We start from the raw sequence: 19022 nt of genomic DNA on the forward strand, positions 1-19022 counted from the left end.
AGGAGAAGCTGCCCCCTCCCTGTGGTCTGGTGCTGGCTGTCTCTTACCTTCAGGGGTTAGCCACCTCTGAACATGGAGCAGCTGTTTGCAGACTTGCAGAGCTCTGTCTCAGCTGCTGGCTGAGGCCCTGCTGTGTTGCTGGCTGGCAGGGAGATGCTTCCTGCTGCTTTTTGCTAATGCCCTTGGATATTTCTCTGGCTGGTTATAGTGCTGCATACAGGGAGGTCTTGGCAAGTTTATGGGCATAAGAGCGAGCTATGCTCTTCAAAAAGACAGCTCTGAAGAGAAATTTAGGGGCACTAGGAGGGTGCCAGCCTTCAAGAGGTTGATTGGCCCAGTTCCCCTTCGCAGTTCCTAGGCAGCTGGTGCTAGGATTAAGGGCTGGCTGCTGTGACAGACCAGCGGGATGCAGTTGAAGCAGCAAACAGGGCTCCACATGGCTGCTTTAGAGTTTATTTCCAAAAATGCAATACCTGAATGCACGCACAAAGCAGCTGAGCCTGGACAGAGCAGAAATGCAGCTGAGTGTCCCTAGTGCAAGGCATTGAGGCCGTGCCACCTTCCAGGAGTGGCAGAAATCTGCTGCAGTTCGCAACTTCCTCCATGTGCTCCTTGCAAGAAGCATCTTCCTGCTGCCCACTTTGGGACCACTGGGTCAGACCACGTTGGTCCCTAAGGAGAGCCTTACGTCGGCCCAGAGAAGCGCAGTGCAGTGTGAGCTGCTGTGTCACTCCAGCCCCTTGTTCTGAAATAGCTTGAGGATGTGATTTTCAATAACCTGTTGGACTAATGAAGGGGGAAAGAAGAGAAATGAAAGCCAGAGAAGCCAGGGCTGTTAGAAGGCAGTATCTCTGTGGGCAGGACCTAGTCTCTATCTGGCTTCTGATTTCCAGCAGGAAGGTGGAAACACTGATCTCCCCTGTCCCAGCCCTGCTGCCAGCACAGCACTGGTTTGGAGGGGGAATAAGGGAATAGGACCCATTTTGATTTCTCTGGCTCAGTTTCTCTGCGTGGCAGAGTCAGAAAGCTGTGCTGGAAGGTCAAAAAAAAAAAAGCCCCAGGCAGGGCTGGGAGCTGGGGATTGCCTGAAGGCTTTTCAGGGAGGGAAGATGAGGCTCTGTGCCAGACATGGAGGGGACACTTGCCTTTCTTGTGTCCCAGAGCCACAGCCAGATCCATTGGGGTGTAGCCAGAGTCTGCTTCTGTCGTCAGGTCAGCACCACGAGCTGCAAGCAGGCAGTGGAAATCAGGGCACAGCGCTCCCACGGCGTCCCCTCCAGAGCTGGCACAGGGTGAAGAGACCCCAAAAAAGTGCCCATCCTGGCTGGGCAATGCCCTGTGACACCCCCAGGCTGCTCAGTCTCTCCCCCAAGGTGGTTACCAACAAGCAGTGATTTCAAGGCTAAGGTCTAAGCACAGATCTTCCCCATTACCTAGTAGGGCCTCGACACACTTGACGTGATTGCCACGCACGGCGTAGAGCAGAGGAGTACCACCATTCTGCAGGGAAAGGGAAGGAGCTGTGTCACTGCTGGCCTTGCATGGGGCTGTGCTCATGCAGCTCCTGCTCCTCGTGGAGCAGTCAGGCCCTGCCCTTTTTGCCCTCTCCCAGCTCCAAACTGGGTGTTTTGTTGCAGAGCAGCTCTGCACAGGTTTTATTCTCTGTATACTGTAAAATAATTTCAAAGGCAGCCTTAATTTCTGAGTGCAGTTTCCTAGAGGCTCATAACATCACCAGTTTGAGCAGCTGAGGAAACAATTTAAAACTATTATCCAGATTAATTTCTCAAAACAATTGCACGAGCAAATAAATGAGCGTTGCGAGCCTGGGAAGCAGCAAGGAGAAACACATGGCTGCTAAGAGCATAGAACAATGTGAACTCGCTGTTCCTTTTTAAAATGAGCTTCACCAAGCCCTGTCTGGGTCTTGGTTAGCACTGGTGTGGTTCCCACCACTGCAGCACTCACCCAGTCGTAGATGTTGATGTCCACGTTCCTCTCCAGCAGCATGATGACGATGTCAGTGTAGCCACCCATGCTGGCCAGGGACAGGGCACTCTCCCTCTCCTTTGCCAGCAAGTGTGGGTCAGCACCCTGGGGACAGCAAAGATGTCAGTCCCAGTGTGTGAAATCTCCTGGGGCACTTGGCAGAACTGTGTTGGGTAGCCTGACAGTGCTGGTGGTGGTGCCACATCCCAGTGGCCTCATGGAGAAGAGACTGCTCCCATGTTTCCAGTGACCTCTCCTTAGCAAAATCCTTACCAGGCATATTTTAATCAATAAATATCTCAGCTGAGGAATTAAAAAGCCCTTCTCCAATGTCATTAAACTAAGCCTGATAGTTCCTGTTACTCGGCCTCTTTTCACATCATTAACACTGGTCTGAGAGGTACCCGGACAACACACACCCTCTATTTGTTAATAATTTACCTAGAAACCTACCCTGTGCTCCAAGCTCTGCTAGTCATGGATTTCAGTATATCCTTTAGCAGTGTACCACCTCATTAATTTTGGGTTCTGTTTGTCTCTCTGGTAATGAACTGCAGTTTTGCTGCTAACAGAACCAACATCTGGCCAGTGCTTATGTGGCACAAGCACTTGCAGACACGTGGATATGGGACTGAGCTTTGGGCAGCACCCTGACTCAAGGCACAGGAGGATCTGGTTCCTGTTTACCTCCACACAGCCCTGGGCTGCATGCCTGGCTCTCGAGGACAATGCAGCAGTGAGTTCATTAACTGCAATGATACCTCCGTGAGCACATTTACTGTCAGATTACAGGGCCCAAGTGACAAGTCTGATCTCAAATTACCAATAAGCAGATATTTAATTACAAACAGTTATTGCTAGCTGTGAGATAAGGCTCTCTGTGCTCCTGATTTAGCCCAATGAGAAGCATCCAGCATTGTCTTGGCCCATTACCCCTGAAAATGTGTCCTGTTTGATGCCATGGAAAAGGCTGGCTAAGGCAACATCAGGACAGTGCAAGACATTTTGGCAGCCACAGGGCTTGGAACTGAGAAGTCTCTTGATAATCAGGTGCTATGTAAGTGTGGCCTTACCCATTCCAGCAGGTGACGGACTGTTTCAATCTCTCCAAAGGCTGCAGCCCAGATCAGTGGTGTGAAGCCTCTCTCATCAGGTTTATTTACCAAGTTCTCACCTGCATAAAAACAGATGAGACAAATAGGATGCTTAAAACCTTCTCTGCTTCCTGTCCCCTAAGTAAACCCAGTAAAGGCTGTAAAACTTAAGCCAAGGGTTTATCAAAAGATGCTCTATGACCCGGCAGGACTCTGCATGATCTGAGGTGTGAACCCAAAGGAGGATGCATACCTTTCTGAAGATGCTTCTTCAGCTGGCTGAGCTCACCTTGGGCAGCTAGCTGGTGGATGGACAACGCTGGGGGACAGAGAGAATTCAGCCTTCAGAACAGTGTTTCCAGCTCAGCGTCCACCATCTGCAGGGGAGTCCCTGGAAGTGCCACCTGAGCTTCCCAAGCCCCAGTGGGTAATTAACACCCTCCTGCTGGTCAGTGGTGGATGCTTCATACAGTATGGCAGCAGCAGATGGAGGGAGGTTCCAGTTCCACTGCTCCTTCCACACCCCACATGCACCTGAAGTCTGATGCACGGCTCAATCTGCCCAGCTCTACTTACTGTCCAGGGTGGCTGGGAGGGCTGAGATCTCATTGCCTCGCTGTCTGTTTGTCAGTGTGTTTGAGTGCTTCAGGGGGAAGCCTGTTCCAGAGAGAGGAGAGAGTCAGGGCACATCTCTGCACAGGGAGGAATGAAACTAACTTAAGGCCAAAAGCCTCATAAAAGCTCATGTAAACCTTATGTGATTTATCTGAAGCTATTCCCTCCTGCCCCTGCAAAAAAAAAAAAGAATTATTGCCTTGCAGGTGAAAAGCCTGGAGATCAAGGTTTCACCAGTGTGGGGGAACAGCAGCTGAGCAGAGAAGATAAAACAGCCTGAACAGCTGCCCAAGGAGGGGCGTGGTCCATCTGGGGCACCGCAGGAGACAGGAATCTTGCATTAATGGCATAATTGCACATGATATATTGCAGAGGACAGCCTGGGGATGCACTCAAGTTCATCCTCATATCTCCTACAGAGGAAGAGCTCCACTTGGAAAGCCTGACGTATTTTCAACAAGCAATTTGTAGTATAATGAGAAAAGTATATGGAAAGAGTTTGCAATCTCCAGTTCCACTGCATGGAGCTACAGCGACCTCTCACTGCTGCTATGAGTCATCAGCAAGGCCTGGATTTGGACTTAGTCTTGCTACATTATGAAAGGGACCAGCAGCAGTAAAAGACTTTTTTTTTTCCCCAGCTGTCTTTGTAGGATGAGAGATTCTTTTGCCAGTGCATAATTTCTCCCACTCCTGTCTCTTACTGGGGCTGCACCCAAGCATCTGCGAGCACCAGTTTCTGTGATACTCACTGTCAAGGGTCGAGAGCTCAGGAGTCCTTTGCCTGTCCATCGAGGCAGCTGAGGGCTTCAGGAGAGCGTTTGTTCCACCTGCAGAGGGAGGGTGGCCATTAGGGACATTGATACCACTTGCTGAAAAGCTCCAACTATGGCACACAGGCACCCCTACCCCACTGGGGGGTTGCAGGATGGCTAATCTTGCCAGGCTCCTTCCCTGTATGAAATTCTGTGGAAGGTTGGTTCAAGTTTTGAAGCCAAACTCCTCTCACAGTGGCACTACAGCACTGTGCCAAAAAGAGCCCTGTTTTTAATGAGGATTTCAGGCTCCAGCCAGCACCAGCAGCTCTGTGTGTGCCCTGTCTCAGCTCTGACACCCCCTCACCCACCTTCCACGGAGCTGGAGCACTGCATGCCCCTGTCCATCTGCAGGAGCCCTGGGGAGGTAACACCGTCCCCAGTATCCCTGGTCCCAGCTGGCTCCTCCGTGGCTGCTGCTTCCTCAGCTCCATTCTCACTCTCTTCTTTCAGGAGCTCCCTGTTGTCCCCATCATTCACAGAAGCCTCTTCTTCACCTTCCATGGGGGAACTGCCACACAGCAGCACATTGAGAACAGATTAAAAAAAAAAAAAGGAACAGCGAGAGGGCGGTGGAGGGGAAGGGGGGGGGGGGGGGGGAGAAGCTGCCAGGCCCAGCAGAAACGGGACTGCACGTCTCCAGAGACGGGGCTGGGAGGGGACAAAAGCCCCGCAGGGCCCCCTTCCAACCGGGGGACGGGAGGCCCCGGCCCTGCAGCCCTGTGGAGGTGGGGATAAGCGGCCGACGTGGGTCGCAGCCCTTGGAGGCGCCCGCTGATGCCCCCAGCCCTGGCACCGGGGGGGGCAAAGGGGGGGAGGCGCGGCCTGTACGCACCCGAGGCCTACGCTTGCAGAACGAGGAGCAACGGGAGAGGCGACCGCGGGGCTTTACCTGATCGGACCACCGCACTCCGAGGCAGCCCCGAGGCCCGGCCGCAGGGTGGGCTCAGCCCCCGATAACAGAGGGGTGTGGGGGGAACCCCTGTTGTAGGGGCGGGGGAGCGGGGCGGAACGCGTGTGCTGGGGGCGGTGTTCCCGGCCGGGGCGGAACTGGAGCGGGGCGCCACCGGAAGCGGAAGTGGGAGCGGTGGCGGTGCGGGATGGAGGAGCCCGAGATGCAGCTGAAGGTGAAGAAAGGTCGGAGCGGATCGGAGCGGATCGGGGACGCGGGGGTGGTGGGGCCGGACCGGCACCGGCCGGGCTGTGAGGGGCTCCGGTGGCGTTCTGTTGCTCTGTCGCGGTAGGCCCGCCTACGACAGGGCCTTGCGGTGACAGCGGATGTCGCGATAGAGTTCTGTGGGTCGTGAGAGAGGAGGGCGGAGGGATGCGCCACGGGGCAGGCCGCGACAGGGCGCCGTAATGGGCCTGGGGGAGGCGTATCGCGACATATCGCGGTGGGTATCGGCCGTATCGTGTCACGCAGTTCTGCGTTTGTCTGCATACGCGTTCGGGAGCTGCGGTGTCTGCCATTGTAAGAGCCGCAGTTTGGGAGCGGTTGTGACTGAAACCAAAGCACTGCCACAGAGAGGGGGGGAATCGCTTATCCTGAACGCAGCCCTGAATCGGTGCTGCTCAGGGATGCTCCCCCCGGCTGTGCTGAAGGCGCTCCCTGCTTTGTTGCAATCAGACCCCGCATGAAACGGGAAGCAATCTCTGAGCTCTGCCTCTCGTCGTTATTAATTGCTGGGAGCTGTCAACCCAGGAGGAAGGAGGGCTCAGAGCTCCTGCACAGCTCTCAGCCTGCAGAAGTGGCCATTGGGAAGGTGAATCCTGTGAGAAAAAGCATGAAATGCTGCTTTTTGGTTGCTTTTAGGACATCTCTTGGGGCTGATGTATAGGGGAAGAGGCAGAAGGACCCCAAAGCAGGAGGTTCATCGGCACTCTGCTGCTCCCTCCCATCTCTAGTGCAGCTCAGGTTGCTCAGAAGAGGCACAAGCAGTTCCCAAGCCCAGGTCAACCCCAGCTGGTGTGGGGCTGCTGGGCCAGCAGTGTCCCAGGCTGATGCCTTCACCTGGTGCTGAGCTCACTGCACATGCAGTGACATGGAGAGTGCAAAGTGAACCACCTGTGTAACGGTGCTTTGCCATCATGTCTTGGTTAACATTACATGGTTAATAGGTAGAATGTTTGGGGTTTTACTCCGATCTCTTCTCTGGCACGTTGTTGATTTTGAAACTTGGAGCCTTTTGTCAGAAGGCTGCTGTGCTGTGAGAGGTGCAGTGGGCTCTCTGAACCCCACGTTTTCCAGAGACACCTTGAGAGATGGCTTCCAAGGGAGCCCTTCCAGCCCCACATTCCTCCCATTGCCTCCCCACCTCCTGTGACTCTGTTGTTTCCCTTTCTGCAGTTACAGACAAATTCACAGAGAGCATGTATGTGCTGGCCAATGAGCCCTCCGTGGCCCTGTACCGGCTCCAGGAGCACGTCCGGCGATCGCTTCCAGAGCTCGCTCAGCACAAGGTGAGTTGAGCTCACCAACCCTGAGACAGTCAGACCAGAGCTGTTCTCCTGAGCTGCCACGTTGTTCCTATCTCACTGCCTCGGGAAGGAAATCAGCCATCGGGGCACACAGGCACTGTGTGGGAGGTGCTAAGGGACCCCGGTTGGCCCATGCTGGGGGGGTGAGGGGCATTTGCACATTCACTCACAGATCTGGGGTAAAACTTGCATGGCCGACCACATCCCTGAGCTCCCAGTGCTGGATGTGTGTGTGGAGACAAAGAAAAACGACTCTTGTGTAGGGAGGGGGGGGAGGAGGCAGACGTTAAATCTTATTACCCCTGACTACACTGCAAGATTTTTATTTCCTACATAAAATAAGGAGGAGGGTGAGAGGAGGGAAGGGGGAGTGGGAAGAAACAAGTGAGAAGAGCCAACACAAGGAAAGGCAGGATAATGAATCGCATCTCACAGCTGTGTTCCTACTTTCCTCCAGAGCACGGAGCAGAGACACTTTAATGCCAGCCTTGTTGTCCTTCTCCCTCTTCTGCCAGTCATGATTCATTAGGAGTGATGTCTCATGAATAGATTACTGCTTCATGTCTATGCTAATGCACTGTCAGGCCTCATTTTTCACCTTTGCTTTACAGCCCTAGTTTCCAAATTAACCTGGATTGTGACACTTTATTATTCAATTATTTATTAACATTTTATATACGTGTCTGTATGCAAGGGTAGGTATATAGAGATGTATATGTATGTATAGCACATGCTGATGCGATTGCATCACTGGGATGCAGGAGACAGGTTTATAAAATTATTCCTGAGCTGTCACTTGCTTTCATTTAATCAAGATAGCCCCGGTTTCAGGGAATGTGTCTGGAACAAAAGGAAATTGAACAAATTGTATGACAAGTCATGCAGAGGGAAGAGATCAGTTTCCATCACCAAGGGTTTATAACAGGGAGGAGGGTGAAGGGCAGCACAGAAGCACAAATGGAAGCAACAGCCAAGAGGACAAGCTGGACACTGTGCTGGTTGTTAGACAATGGGGTTTGTGCTGAACGAGATCTCTGAAAACCTTTGCTGCTCTCATTTTTCTTGCTAGGCATTCTCTTCTCAGTCTCAGCTGGTTACAGCCGTCCTGGAGAATTCTTTTTTTTTAGCCAAAATTGCTTCTATTTTCCACTTCCTTCTCATAAGAAAGATTTTGCAGTCCTGTGGATGCCAGCAACAGATATGAGGACACTGTGTGTCCCCATGTGACTGCAGCCATCACAACCATCAGATGCCTTTGATGCCTTCATGTCCAGCCTCACAGCGTCTGTCCTGCCCTGGGTGCAGGCCCCAGCTGGGACAGTGGTGTCCTGCTTACAGGAGGAGGAACTTTGTGTGCTCCCTGCACGTCAGATCAAGGTTGAATGAAAGCATTGCCCTCTGCTTTAGGTCTGCCCCATCACCACTCCAATCTTACTGTTCCTCTCTAATGTTAGGAATGTCCTCCTAACACTGGCTCAAAGATGCTGCTGTTTATATCCATTTCTTTTTGCCCACCATATGGGCACTTCCAGCTTTCAACTGCTTTCCTCTTTCCTTTGTGTTTAACAATGCATTGATGTGGTAAGGGCTGGGGAAAAATGGAAAGCAAATTCTTTCTGGCAGCTTAAACAGCAGTAGATGTAACTGCTGGTGGTGTCTCCTCCAGCCTCGTCAGCCCCCACATTCATTCTTCCAAGGCTGTAGTGCCATGTTTGGGAGCGTGCTCTCCTCCCTGCAGGTATCTGGCATCCTGCCCATGCTGCCAGGCTGCTGACACTGGAATTGTGGTCAGGTTCTTTCTCTCATCCTTGATCCCACTCTCATTTTCGTTGCTGTCTGCAGCAAACCAGGCAGCCAAGCCCCCAGGAGAGAGGGATGTGCTCAGTGCCCTGATGGGGCCATCGGCACTGTGGAACGTTTATTAGGTGGGATGGATATTTTGGGTTGCTCTGCTGAAGCCCATCGGCTCTGTTACAAGACACTGGAACAGGAAGGTGTCAGCAGGGCTGTACACCATGAAAGCACTGTCAGGTTTTATCTAAATCAGAGCAAAGGCACTGAATTAAGGTGAGTTTAATTCCTCAGAATGGAAAAGAAGAAAAAGGAGTGTTCTGCCTGGATCCATTCTCTTGTAATTTAGTCCCAAGGTGCAAGTAATGTATAAAGGAAACAGGATTTATTGGTGGTTTTCAGCTTTCCTTTCAGCCTTGCAGCAGCTCTGTCCATGGTTGGCAGAGTTCTCCTGAAATGCAGCTTTTACAATTCCTGAGGAGATTAAGCCTAGGAAAAATTAGGAGGGACAGAGCTGGGGGGTGGGGGGGAAGTATGCAAGAAGAAGGTCACCTCCATGTCTTTACAATAAGCAACTTTCTTTGATTTGATTAAAAATAATCTTAATACCTTCCTTACCATCTCAAACTCTCCAGGCAGATTTAGCCCCTTGCTGATAAGATGGAGCACAATGCAGAGCCCTCACTGCCTCCACGTGTCGGAGCTGTGCTGCTAAGCCCTGCTCTGCACAAAGCTGCCTTTCTGGATTTCCCCTGATCTTTTGAGAACTTACATCTCCTCATTAATTTACTGCTAAGCAACAGTAATATATCCTTAGTATATTAATAGCTGGCTTTAGTTCTTAAACTGCATCCAAAGGCACCTCCTGGGAATTTGAAGGAAGGACATTAAGAAAAGTTGAAGAAGAGCTTTAGGGAAAGGCTTTTGTTGCTAATTAATGGCACAGCATTTCCAGGAAGTAGTGGGAATGCTGAGAATGGACATCACCAACACTGATACTGGGAGATTATTAAAATCTGCTTGTGCTCAGGGCCACAGGCAGGTGACTGTGTTGTTTCCACCTTTTCAAAGGAGCTTTGCAATCACCATCTCTGGCTTCCCAGGTTTACCACCGTGCCCTCATCCTGCACTGGGCTTTGCAAGCTGACAGTCAGTACTTGAAATTGTCCAGAGGCTGTGCTGCTGCTGGAGGAAATGGTTGGTAGGTGGGGTCACCTGCCCTTCATGTGACAGAGACATCTTTCACCAGGGCAGTGAGAGTGCTGAGCTGCTCTGGTGACTGAGCCAGTGCGATGCTGGGCTCTAAATGGTTGCTAAAGATCATCTGGCACCTCTTGGAGAGAACAGGCTGCAGAGCTGCAGGACATAGCTGTCTCTTTCAGCTGCCTCTGCTCGCAAAGCCTGTTTTCAGCAACAGATTATGGTCATGTAAAACGTGATTGGACTCTGGGATAAGTGTGATCTCTGCAGGACAGCTTGTGGGGTTGTGAGTTGGGTCGGAGGACCCTCCCCTGCAGAGAGCTGCCTGCAGTGTTGCGTGTAGAGGCTTGTTTCTTTTGTAGTTTAAAGCTATGTGGTCAAGCGTCCCGATGTAGGACAGGCTTTGAACAGCAGAAGTGATTTTGGATGCACTCCAAGCTCCTAGCCGACCTCCTTCAGTCACAAAAAGAGGCCCTTGCGTTTTCTTTGGCTTGTAACTAGAACCAACAGAATAGACTTGAGAATTAGCTCCCATGAGAACATATTTTAAAAAGTGCCCAAACTACTTAAGCACTTTTGAAATAGTTATCTATTCAGCAACGCCTCTGAATTCAGCTATGCTTTCATTGTGATTTGTATATGCATTTGGTTTTCCCTCTCCTTGGAGAGCTACAGCACTCAATTGCATCCTGTGCCAGAACTGCCTGCATGTAGTTGAGCTTGTGTGAAGTTTACAGGGCTCCTTCTGAGCTCATGAAAGGAAGGGCACAGTGCTGACTGCTCCTTGGGATCAGGCAGAGTTTCAGAGCAGGCTAGAGGAGGCTTGTGGCTGTGATAATGGTTACATATAGCAAGCAGAATGAAATGAGAGCTTTCAGTCCTGTGAAGTGAGCTGTTTTACCTGGTTTTGCATAAGGAGCTGAGGACTGGACTCAGCAAGAGGTGTGTTGGGCCAGGCACACCAGGGGATCTGGGCATTCTGGCACTCTGTGGCAGTTGCTGGCTGCTTGCAGCCTGCCTCATTGCAGCTCCCAGCTGGCTCATGGGTACATCTGAAAACAAGGAGAATTTTGCCAGTGCATCCCAAGTGTTGGCTCCAACCAGTAGCCCTTCCAGATAAATGTTTCTTTCCAATTCAAGTGCTTGGCACCCAGAGCCAAGCATCACAGGCTGTCAAACAGTAGGCAGAATCCAAATACAGCTCCTAGTGAAAAGCAGCCAGAACCCTCATTTGTGCAGAGCTGGCAGAGTGCATCGCTGTGAGCTGCATCACTGAGTGCACACCCAACACTGCCCTCTTGTTTCTTTCAGTCCGACATGCAGAGCTGGGAGGAGCAGAGCCAAGGAGCCATCTACACCGTGGAGTATGCCTGCAGGTACTGCAGACTCACCCAGTCACAGGGCTGCATTCACAGGCTTTGTAGTAGAAGCAAAGCAGAGGTCCCCTGTGCTTCACTGATGGCTTCCTGGTGTGAGCCAGGGAGAAAGCAGTCAGGTGGGAGTGTGAGGGTGCAGGGCAGAGCTCCCAGAACCTTGAGGGCTTCACTTTGCTGAGCACACCAGCTCTTCCCCACCTGAGACTGCAGCGCAGTCCTGCCCGTCTCTTGCAGTAAATCCACTCACTAACCAGCAAGTATCCAAAGATGTGAAGCACTGTTAGTCTGAGGATATGCTAACCAGTCCTCCTCTCTCTTTCAGTGCCATCAAGAGCATGACCGACAGCAGCGTGTACTTCAAGAGCATTGACAGTCTCCTCAAGCATGCCATTGCCATGAAGGATCAGCTGAACGCCGCTCAGGGCCGCAGGTAGCAAGGCACTGTGACACTGCCCTGCTTATTTATCAGTGACCCTTTTGGCTGACAGAGGTCTTGGTGATGTAATGCAGCCCAGAACAAATATGCCCAGCAGTTATTTCAGTAATGTCATGCCAGACTATTATTTAAAACAGCGTGCTGCTTGCCTTCCAGTCATCTTCTGGCTTTGTTTACCAGGAGAAGCAAATAATCTTATTTACAGAAAGAGATAAGTGGAAAATAATTTATTTCCTTATTTAAATAGGGATGTTTGGTTCTGTAATACACTAAAGCTTTATGTTAAAGGCACTTGGAGTGTGATGATGCTACTGAGATGGAGTAGGTCAGAGGCTGCCCTTGGTGCTGTTCTCTGTCATGCATGTGGCTCTTTCCCTGAGGGAAGTCCCATAGAGATTAGTGGTGCTGGCAGATACAGCACAAAGGTTGTGTTCTTGTATTTTGCAGTTGAATTACAGCTACTAAAACATCTTCCAGCAGATCATCTGAGTCCAGTTTATTTGTCTCCTGAGAACTGTGTTGGTATTGGAGTCTGACTGGTTAGGAGTGAGAAAACTCCCAGACACCCATGCTCACCACAAACAGTTTTAAATGTCCATCCCTGATAAAACCACCACAGCAAACAAAGTGCCTCTGTCTCTGCAGAATGACTCTGCTTTACACACCTCTTGTACGGGTTCTGTATTTTCCCAGTTGCCCGTGCAGTAAGGTCATGCTGTCCAGCACTTACAGTGCATTTTGTTGTTTGTTTTTGTGGTGGTGTGGCTTTAAAGACTGTTGTCTTAACACCCACGATGGCTGGTGTGTGCTGCTACATAGTTTGCATGGAACACTGAAAGGTGCTCTTGTCTCAGCAGCTCTCCTGTTGCAAGCAGTGAAGTTTTACAGGAGGGACCCCCTGGTTCTTCATGTTCTTGTGGCTGCTGATGTCCTGCTGCTGGATGTGACTGTCTGTTTCTTTTTACAGCACTGTTGCCCCACAAGCCAAGAATCCTCCAGGTAGTTCCTGATTTCAAACAAGACTGGCTGTCCTCTGCCTTCTTCTCCAGCCCAGCTCCATGTTTTCCAACCATATGGAGGAATAAGAAACTTGTTCAGTCTGTGAAGCTGCACAGAAGTCTGTGCCTGCCTGTCTGTTCCCTGTAACAAGGTGCTGCACCTGAGCAGTAAAACCCTGCCACTGGGGTCAGAACTGCCTTTGGGGGATGCTTTGGGGAGCAGTCGTATCCCTTTCCACAGTGGGAATGCAAATGGGGTGGTTCTGCATTTGTCCTTTCCAGTTCTCTTTGATGGTGGACTGCTAGGAGGCATTTTTCCCCTCTAAACTTTGGCCACAGAAATATCTCAGAAAAACTAGGTCTTGCTTTCAGTATTTTGTAGATGGCTGTGTCCAGACTGAATGGAGGCACACTTCAGCCTTGTTCAGGGGACGTTCTGCAAGGAGAGCTTTTCGTGTGTGTGCCAAAGAGTTGCTGAGTTTGGTCTTAGTGAGAACAATAATAAAAAGGAAAAACAAGTTTGTTCTGTCTCAGACCTTCCCCTCTTGCTCGCTCGGGCTGGGGGGTCTTGGCTCTGTGTATTTCAAAGGGCATGGAGCAAAACAAAGAATGCAGAGTTGAAGCCTTTCAAGTGAGAAAGAAACTGTCCTGTTCTTTGGGAAAAAAAAAAAAAAAGGACTTTCTTCATTCTGTGTCATGCAGTGTTAATCTCTCTTGGAACCAACAGTTCTGTTCTGCTGAAGAATTTACCAAGGATACAGGGATCAAAGCAGTGCTAGACTTCCAAAAAAGTACTGTGTATTGTGCTCAGAGTAACAGGTGTCTCTGAGGATCATAACATGGAAAGTGAGGGGGAATCTGGATCAGTGGCCTTCCTTCACTCCGTGAAATGCTTTACAGATTGCTGGACGATGAGGATGTGGGGAAGATCCAAGCATGTAGCTTTAGTAACTGTGAGCTAAAGCCACTCATTTTTAACAGAAGCAGACTCGTGCATTCTGTCCTGCAGACAGCAGAGAACTGCCAGCACAACCCTTCCTGCACCACAGGTCTCAGCACTGACAATTGGCACCGTTCTTAAGGTGACATCCAGGTAATCCCCAGCAAGGTTTCCTACAGAGCACAGGATGGGCAGCTCCCATGTCCTGCCCAGAGGGTTGAGGTGTTGGTGACTGAGGGAATAGAGGAGGATGTAGGAAGGCAATGGAAGGGGAGAGGGGCATGGCCAGCCAGAGAAACTAGCTGGGATTGCTGGGGAAGGAGGGTAGGTCTGCTCCTGGACAAAGTCCTCTCACCCCTCACACATGTGCCACTTCTTTCACTGCTGCTCAGTGCCCTGCAGAGATGGGACAGTCCTGCACGAGCCTTTGCCCTGCCACTGCTCTCCTTGTTTGCAGGGAGACAAGTGCCAGCAGCACTGCGGGAGGGGCTGGGAGCCCAGCCTTCTCAGCAAAGAAAACCTGTGGCTGTGGCTGCACAGGCCCATGCAGCATCCTCCGAGCAGGAGGGCAGAGGGTGGAAAATCAGCCATCTTGATCTCACGAGGGATCGTTGACTCTTGGGCTGTGACATGACCTATATTAAGCTCTAAACAGAGATGCAGATCTTGGCTGTGGTGCCTGCAGTTCTGCTGTGATGAGATGGACGTTCCACTCACACCAGGGTCGAGTCCTTGCCTGAGGCTCCAGGTTTGCGTGCCAGCACGTTCCTCATCTCCTGGGTGACACCATTCCAGGGCTTGCCCTGTGCCTGCAGCAAGGCTGACTCTGCTGACAGCGTCCTGTGTGTGCGGGGCAGGTGGTAGCTCTCCTTCTCAGAATGTGCCCCAGGGCTGCCCGAGGAGGTGAGATTGCTGCTGGCCGGAGAACCCAGCTGGGATTTGCGCTCCAGGAATGGAGGGAAGGAGAACTCCCGGTGGATCTCAGGCCGGGGCCGGGGCACAGGGATGCTCTTGTTGTTCAGGTTGCTGCCAGGAGTTTCGCTGTGCTGGGCAGAGTCGTTTTCATAAAGAGTGTGAGAGATTTCGGAGCGGCTGCGCCGTGACAGCTGGGAGGCGCGGACCAGGGCGTGTGTCACCGTCACCAACAGCACGATGATGCCAGAGGAGAGGATGCAGGCGCTGGCAATGCCAGCCTCGAGTTCAAACAGCAGCAGCATGTAGATGGCAAGAGCTGGAAGGGGAGTGCAGCACACCGTGAAGAACCAGATGGATTCAAGCGATCCATCTGACTTGCAAAGTTCAAACCAGAAGTGCCCCATGGGGGCTGCTCACCAAGAGAAGAAAGTTCACACTATGACTGATGCTATTTGCAAAGCAAACCTGATGCTTTGGTGGAAATGCAGCAGCTCACAAGCAATCAGCAACCAGAGAGAAGCCTGGGCTGGGCACAGTCCCTGCCTTCCCCCCACAGCAGGCTGTGTTCCTGGGCAGTGAGCACTTACCTGTCAGATAGACTGAGACCCCGCAGCAGAACAAGCCGATGGCTGCATGGCGAACTGTCCGGCTGTCCAGGAGGAACCAGTCTGCCCTGCAAAACGGGACAGAAATACTTTGCTGAGATGGGGCTGCGTTGTCTCCTGGCCCCTGCAGAGGAACTGAAATGCTGCTTTTGCACGGAGAAGTTCAGGGCCGAGTCCCACACCCAAGGAGCTCTGCAGAATTGGGCTTTCCCTTGTGCTGCACAGCTCTGCACGTGCTGTTCCCACTCTGGAACAGGATTTTGAGATGCCTGATTCTGGCCGTGCTTTGGAATGCATGTAAGGCAGACAGGAGAGATTCAGATGGCTCAGAGCTCTCTGCAGGTGATTTTTCTGTTCAGCAAACCTTGTAGAGCAAGCAAGAAACAAAAGTGAGGCATCATGCCCATCTCCCCCTTAAAGAAAGAGTGAAAAGCAAAGTGCTGGTGCACTGAATTAAGCAAGGCCAGGTTGTCTTTGCAGCCTCAGGAGTGGATTTCTTTGCTCAGCTCAGATTGCAAGCCATTTGTCCGGGGGGGGGCTGCTATTTGAATCGTGCCTAAACCACATGAGAAGAACGGCTCCTTTCCAGCAGGGCCCTCCTTTCCAGTGCTACACAGGGCATCGTGGATTCTGCAGCACCTCCAGAAGTCCTGGGGCCCATTGGAAGGACACAGGACCTGCAGCTCAGCATGACACAACTGTCCTGGCAGGACCAGCCCTCACGTTGCCCTTCCGCGGCAGCCGGCTCCCTCCACCCCATGGGACAAATGCAGCAGCCAAGGGACTCTGTGCCCTGTCCCCATTTCCCCCCCCCCCCGAGTGCCCCAGCACGATGCCCTCCTCCTGAGCCTGCTGCAGCCAGGAGCCGTTAATAGAGCCTGAACCCGCAGCCCGGCGAGGAAGAGCAGCCGCTTTGTTTTCTTAATTACCTGAGTCGGGAGGGATTAGCGGGGAGGAGAAGGACTTTGTTTGGAGCTGGCTCGGACTATTGAGCGCAGCGCTGAGAAGCGGAGCGGTAATTCAGTGTGACAGCCCCAACGTGGGAAAGGTCCCTGGGACGTGAGCTGGTCCCCTAATGAAACCAGCGCCCGGTGGGGCCACGGAGAGATGGCAGCAAACGGCATCACAGGGAGAGGGGCTGCATCCCAGCACCTCCTGCCCCAGGCTGCCTCTCTTCCTCCCAAACGCACGTGTAACCCTCAGCTCACAGCTGGGAAAACGAGGCACTGCCTGACCCATCCCAGGCAGGGGGATGCGGAGCTGAGACTCCCGACCTGCTCCTTGCAAGCTCCCTCCTGCCAAAGCCTCGCACTGCCAGCAGCAAAGCCAAAAACAGCCTCTCACTGCATGGAGACACAGGAGGAGAGCACGGAAGGATCATATAAAGTCAAATTGTTTGGGAATAGCTTTGGGAGGGCTGCTCCAACCCAGCCGTGGGTTGCTGCCCTCACACTGTGTCTACGTGTGACCTCCATCACTGCAGTTCAGTGCTCATCCTGCCTCACACCCGAGGCTTCCAGAGAAGAATGGCACAACCTGGAAAATGAGCATTTTCCAGCTCAAACGAATACAAAATCTCAAACAATTTCACAGCCAATGGGTGGATTTTCCACTGTAAGCAAGGTTTACTCTGGCAATCTTCACTAATGAGCACATGGAGCTGCAGCATCGCTTGGAAGCCACCAAGTGAGACTTGCTGGAGCTGCTGCATGCAGTGTGAGACACCCAAAGTTTTGCCAGATCCTGTTGAACCTGCATTGTTTCCTCTAGCTGAGTTGTGACTTGCTCACAGTGGTCCCAAAAAGGCCCCGCAGGGACCACCGTTGAGCCACATGAAGGGATCAACTTCCAATGAGCTGCATTTAACTGCCATCATTTGCACATTGCTTTTATTTTTGGTTTACCCAGGAGCAGAGCCACTGACCAAAGCCAGGTCACGGTGGAGGAAGCAGATTGGAACTAATTGCATTGGAAACAGTTCTGCAAGTGTAAACGTGCTGGTAATGATTAAGTCAGCACACGTCTGCTGGTCACCAAACCTGGATCTGTGGTCACCTGGCGGTCACCACTGTGCCAAGGGACAAACATGGGTGGCTCTGGGTGCAGACAAGGGCTGGGATCACCCAGAGATGCTCTTGGGTAACTCCATAGGGTACCTCGGTGCAGCAGCTGTGAGCTCATCAATGCAATCACTACATGCAGCTACAGTGAAGGAGGCAAATTTACAGCCCCGGGGTTGATCAGCCAGAAGTAACCCCACTTCATGGAGGGCACAGCAGGGAGGAATTTGGGGTATCACTGCTCAGCTTTCACCCAAACCCAGAGTGGTCCAACCCTTGCAGTCCCCTCTGCTCACCCTCCCCAGGGAGGGGCCAACATCGCGGGGGGAAAAGGGGATGGCGAGACCCCTCCGAGCTCCCTCTGCACCCCTGGGGGTCCTGAGCATCCCGGTACCCCCCACACCTTCCAGTCTCCGCTGCTCCCCCCGCCCCACCGCGGTGCCCCCCGCTCTCACCGCTCGGGCCCGGGCTGCCCCCGGCACAGCTCTGTGCTGAAGTAGCCGTGGAGGAGGCAGAGGAGGAGGCAGCTCACGTTGAGCACGAGGCAGAGCGCGGCCAGCACGGCCGACACCGGCAGCAAAACGGCGGCCGCGGATTCCGGCAGCGCTCCTCGAACGGCACCGGGACCGCTTCCGAGAGCGGTCCGACCCGCCGGCAGCTGGAAGATGAGGCTGGAAGCGAGCAGGGCCATGGCGGCGGACAGCGTGCCGAAGAGCAGGAGCACCGTCAGGGTCCGCTGCGGGTAGGAGGGCATGGCGGGGTCGGCACCGAGAACCGGGGGACACTGGGCAGAGCCGGAGAAGCCGCGCGCACCTCCGGTTCGACCCGGGATCGAGCGCTGAACCCCGGGAGCGCCGCTTTCCTCCGCGCAGCGCTGCCCAGACGGGGCGGTCCTGCCCTCCCCCGCCCGTCCTGCCCCCGGACCTCCCCACCAGGGTCGGACCCCCCCGCCCCGGGCAACGCGGAGCGGCTCCGCCCGCCTCCTCCCCTGGGACGGGAGGGTGGAGGAAAGGGGCAGGAACGGGGCGGGGGCACCGGGGACGGACGCGGGGACAGATGGACAGGCGGGGGCTGGCCGTACCCCACCGGTACCCCACAGGTATCCCCCGCCTTTCCCTCGGTCCCCGCTCGCCCCGTTCCCATGCAGCTCCTGGAAATCCCTCCCGGCCGGGAGCCGCCGCGCTGCTCCGCGTCGAGGAAGGGGACGTCGGCACCGGGGAGGTGCTTTTGGCTTCAGCTGCTGCGTAAACTGGGAGTGAACACCCGAAACGCACCGAAACCCGAGTGAACACCTCCCTGTGAGGCTGAGAAAGGACCGCCAGCCGCCGGAAAGTGGGGCCGGCCCAACTTTCCCGTGCTTTATAAATATCCTGGGAAGCAGAAGCTCCTCTTCCCCTGGGAATGGCTGGGAATTGCCCTTCGCAGCACAATCCCTCGGGGGGTGGGGGGAATAGCACTGAGCAACCCCCCCCAACCCCATTTGGCGTGCCCGTTAATTTGGAAAAATTCACTCTGCAGATCTCCTTTTATTTTGGGAATTCACTCAGGAACAGAGGGGAAACTGAGGCAGAGGTTCCCCACTCAAAGCCTTAGTTCCCAGAGCAGCCGTTTCCCACCTGTATGGGATAAGGGGACCATCAGGGCTGTGCCTTTCACATCCCATGCGCCATGCCAGGACCAGGATGAGGACACGGATGGGGTATGCCTCCA

The 19022-nt window shown here is 53.1% G+C and overlaps 3 protein-coding genes across 6 annotated transcripts; 1 reads left to right on the forward strand and 2 right to left on the reverse strand.

Annotated features, from left to right (window-relative positions):
• Window positions 1–428: 428 nt before the first annotated feature.
• Window positions 429–5567, reverse strand: RFXANK (regulatory factor X associated ankyrin containing protein). Of its 3 annotated transcripts, none has more exons than XM_090125912.1 (10): window positions 5349–5567; window positions 4825–5024; window positions 4451–4528; window positions 3660–3740; window positions 3337–3402; window positions 3063–3163; window positions 1969–2094; window positions 1434–1500; window positions 1146–1226; window positions 429–786 (listed from the first exon to the last, which is right to left on the reverse strand). In XM_090125912.1, exons 2-10 carry the CDS (start codon window positions 5015–5017, stop codon window positions 728–730), a joined length of 852 nt encoding a protein of 283 aa, XP_089982038.1. In that variant the 5' UTR covers window positions 5018–5024; window positions 5349–5567; the 3' UTR covers window positions 429–727. The 3 variants fall into 3 exon arrangements, with proteins under 3 accessions (XP_089982038.1, XP_031459993.2, XP_089982039.1); XM_031604133.2 differs by having other exon boundaries at window positions 5406–5566; XM_090125913.1 differs by lacking the exon at window positions 3337–3402 and having other exon boundaries at window positions 5406–5566.
• On the forward strand, window positions 5560–12942 carry BORCS8 (BLOC-1 related complex subunit 8). Of its 2 annotated transcripts, none has more exons than XM_031604142.2 (5): window positions 5560–5650; window positions 6861–6973; window positions 11294–11358; window positions 11681–11788; window positions 12762–12942. In XM_031604142.2, exons 1-5 carry the CDS (start codon window positions 5614–5616, stop codon window positions 12802–12804), a joined length of 366 nt encoding a protein of 121 aa, XP_031460002.1. In that variant the 5' UTR covers window positions 5560–5613; the 3' UTR covers window positions 12805–12942. The 2 variants fall into 2 exon arrangements, with proteins under 2 accessions (XP_031460002.1, XP_089982041.1); XM_090125915.1 differs by lacking the exon at window positions 5560–5650 and adding an exon at window positions 5684–5907.
• Window positions 12925–18210, reverse strand: TMEM221 (transmembrane protein 221). Its single transcript, XM_031604153.2, has 3 exons — window positions 17768–18210; window positions 15235–15320; window positions 12925–14963 (listed from the first exon to the last, which is right to left on the reverse strand). Exons 1-3 carry the CDS (start codon window positions 18064–18066, stop codon window positions 14446–14448), a joined length of 903 nt encoding a protein of 300 aa, XP_031460013.1. The 5' UTR covers window positions 18067–18210; the 3' UTR covers window positions 12925–14445.
• Window positions 18211–19022: the final 812 nt, after the last annotated feature.

The sequence above is a fragment of the Phasianus colchicus genome, chromosome 28 (genome assembly GCF_987193195.1).
Source record: "Phasianus colchicus chromosome 28, bPhaCol1.hap1.1, whole genome shotgun sequence".
In the NCBI taxonomy this organism is placed as follows: Eukaryota; Metazoa; Chordata; class Aves; order Galliformes; family Phasianidae; genus Phasianus; species Phasianus colchicus.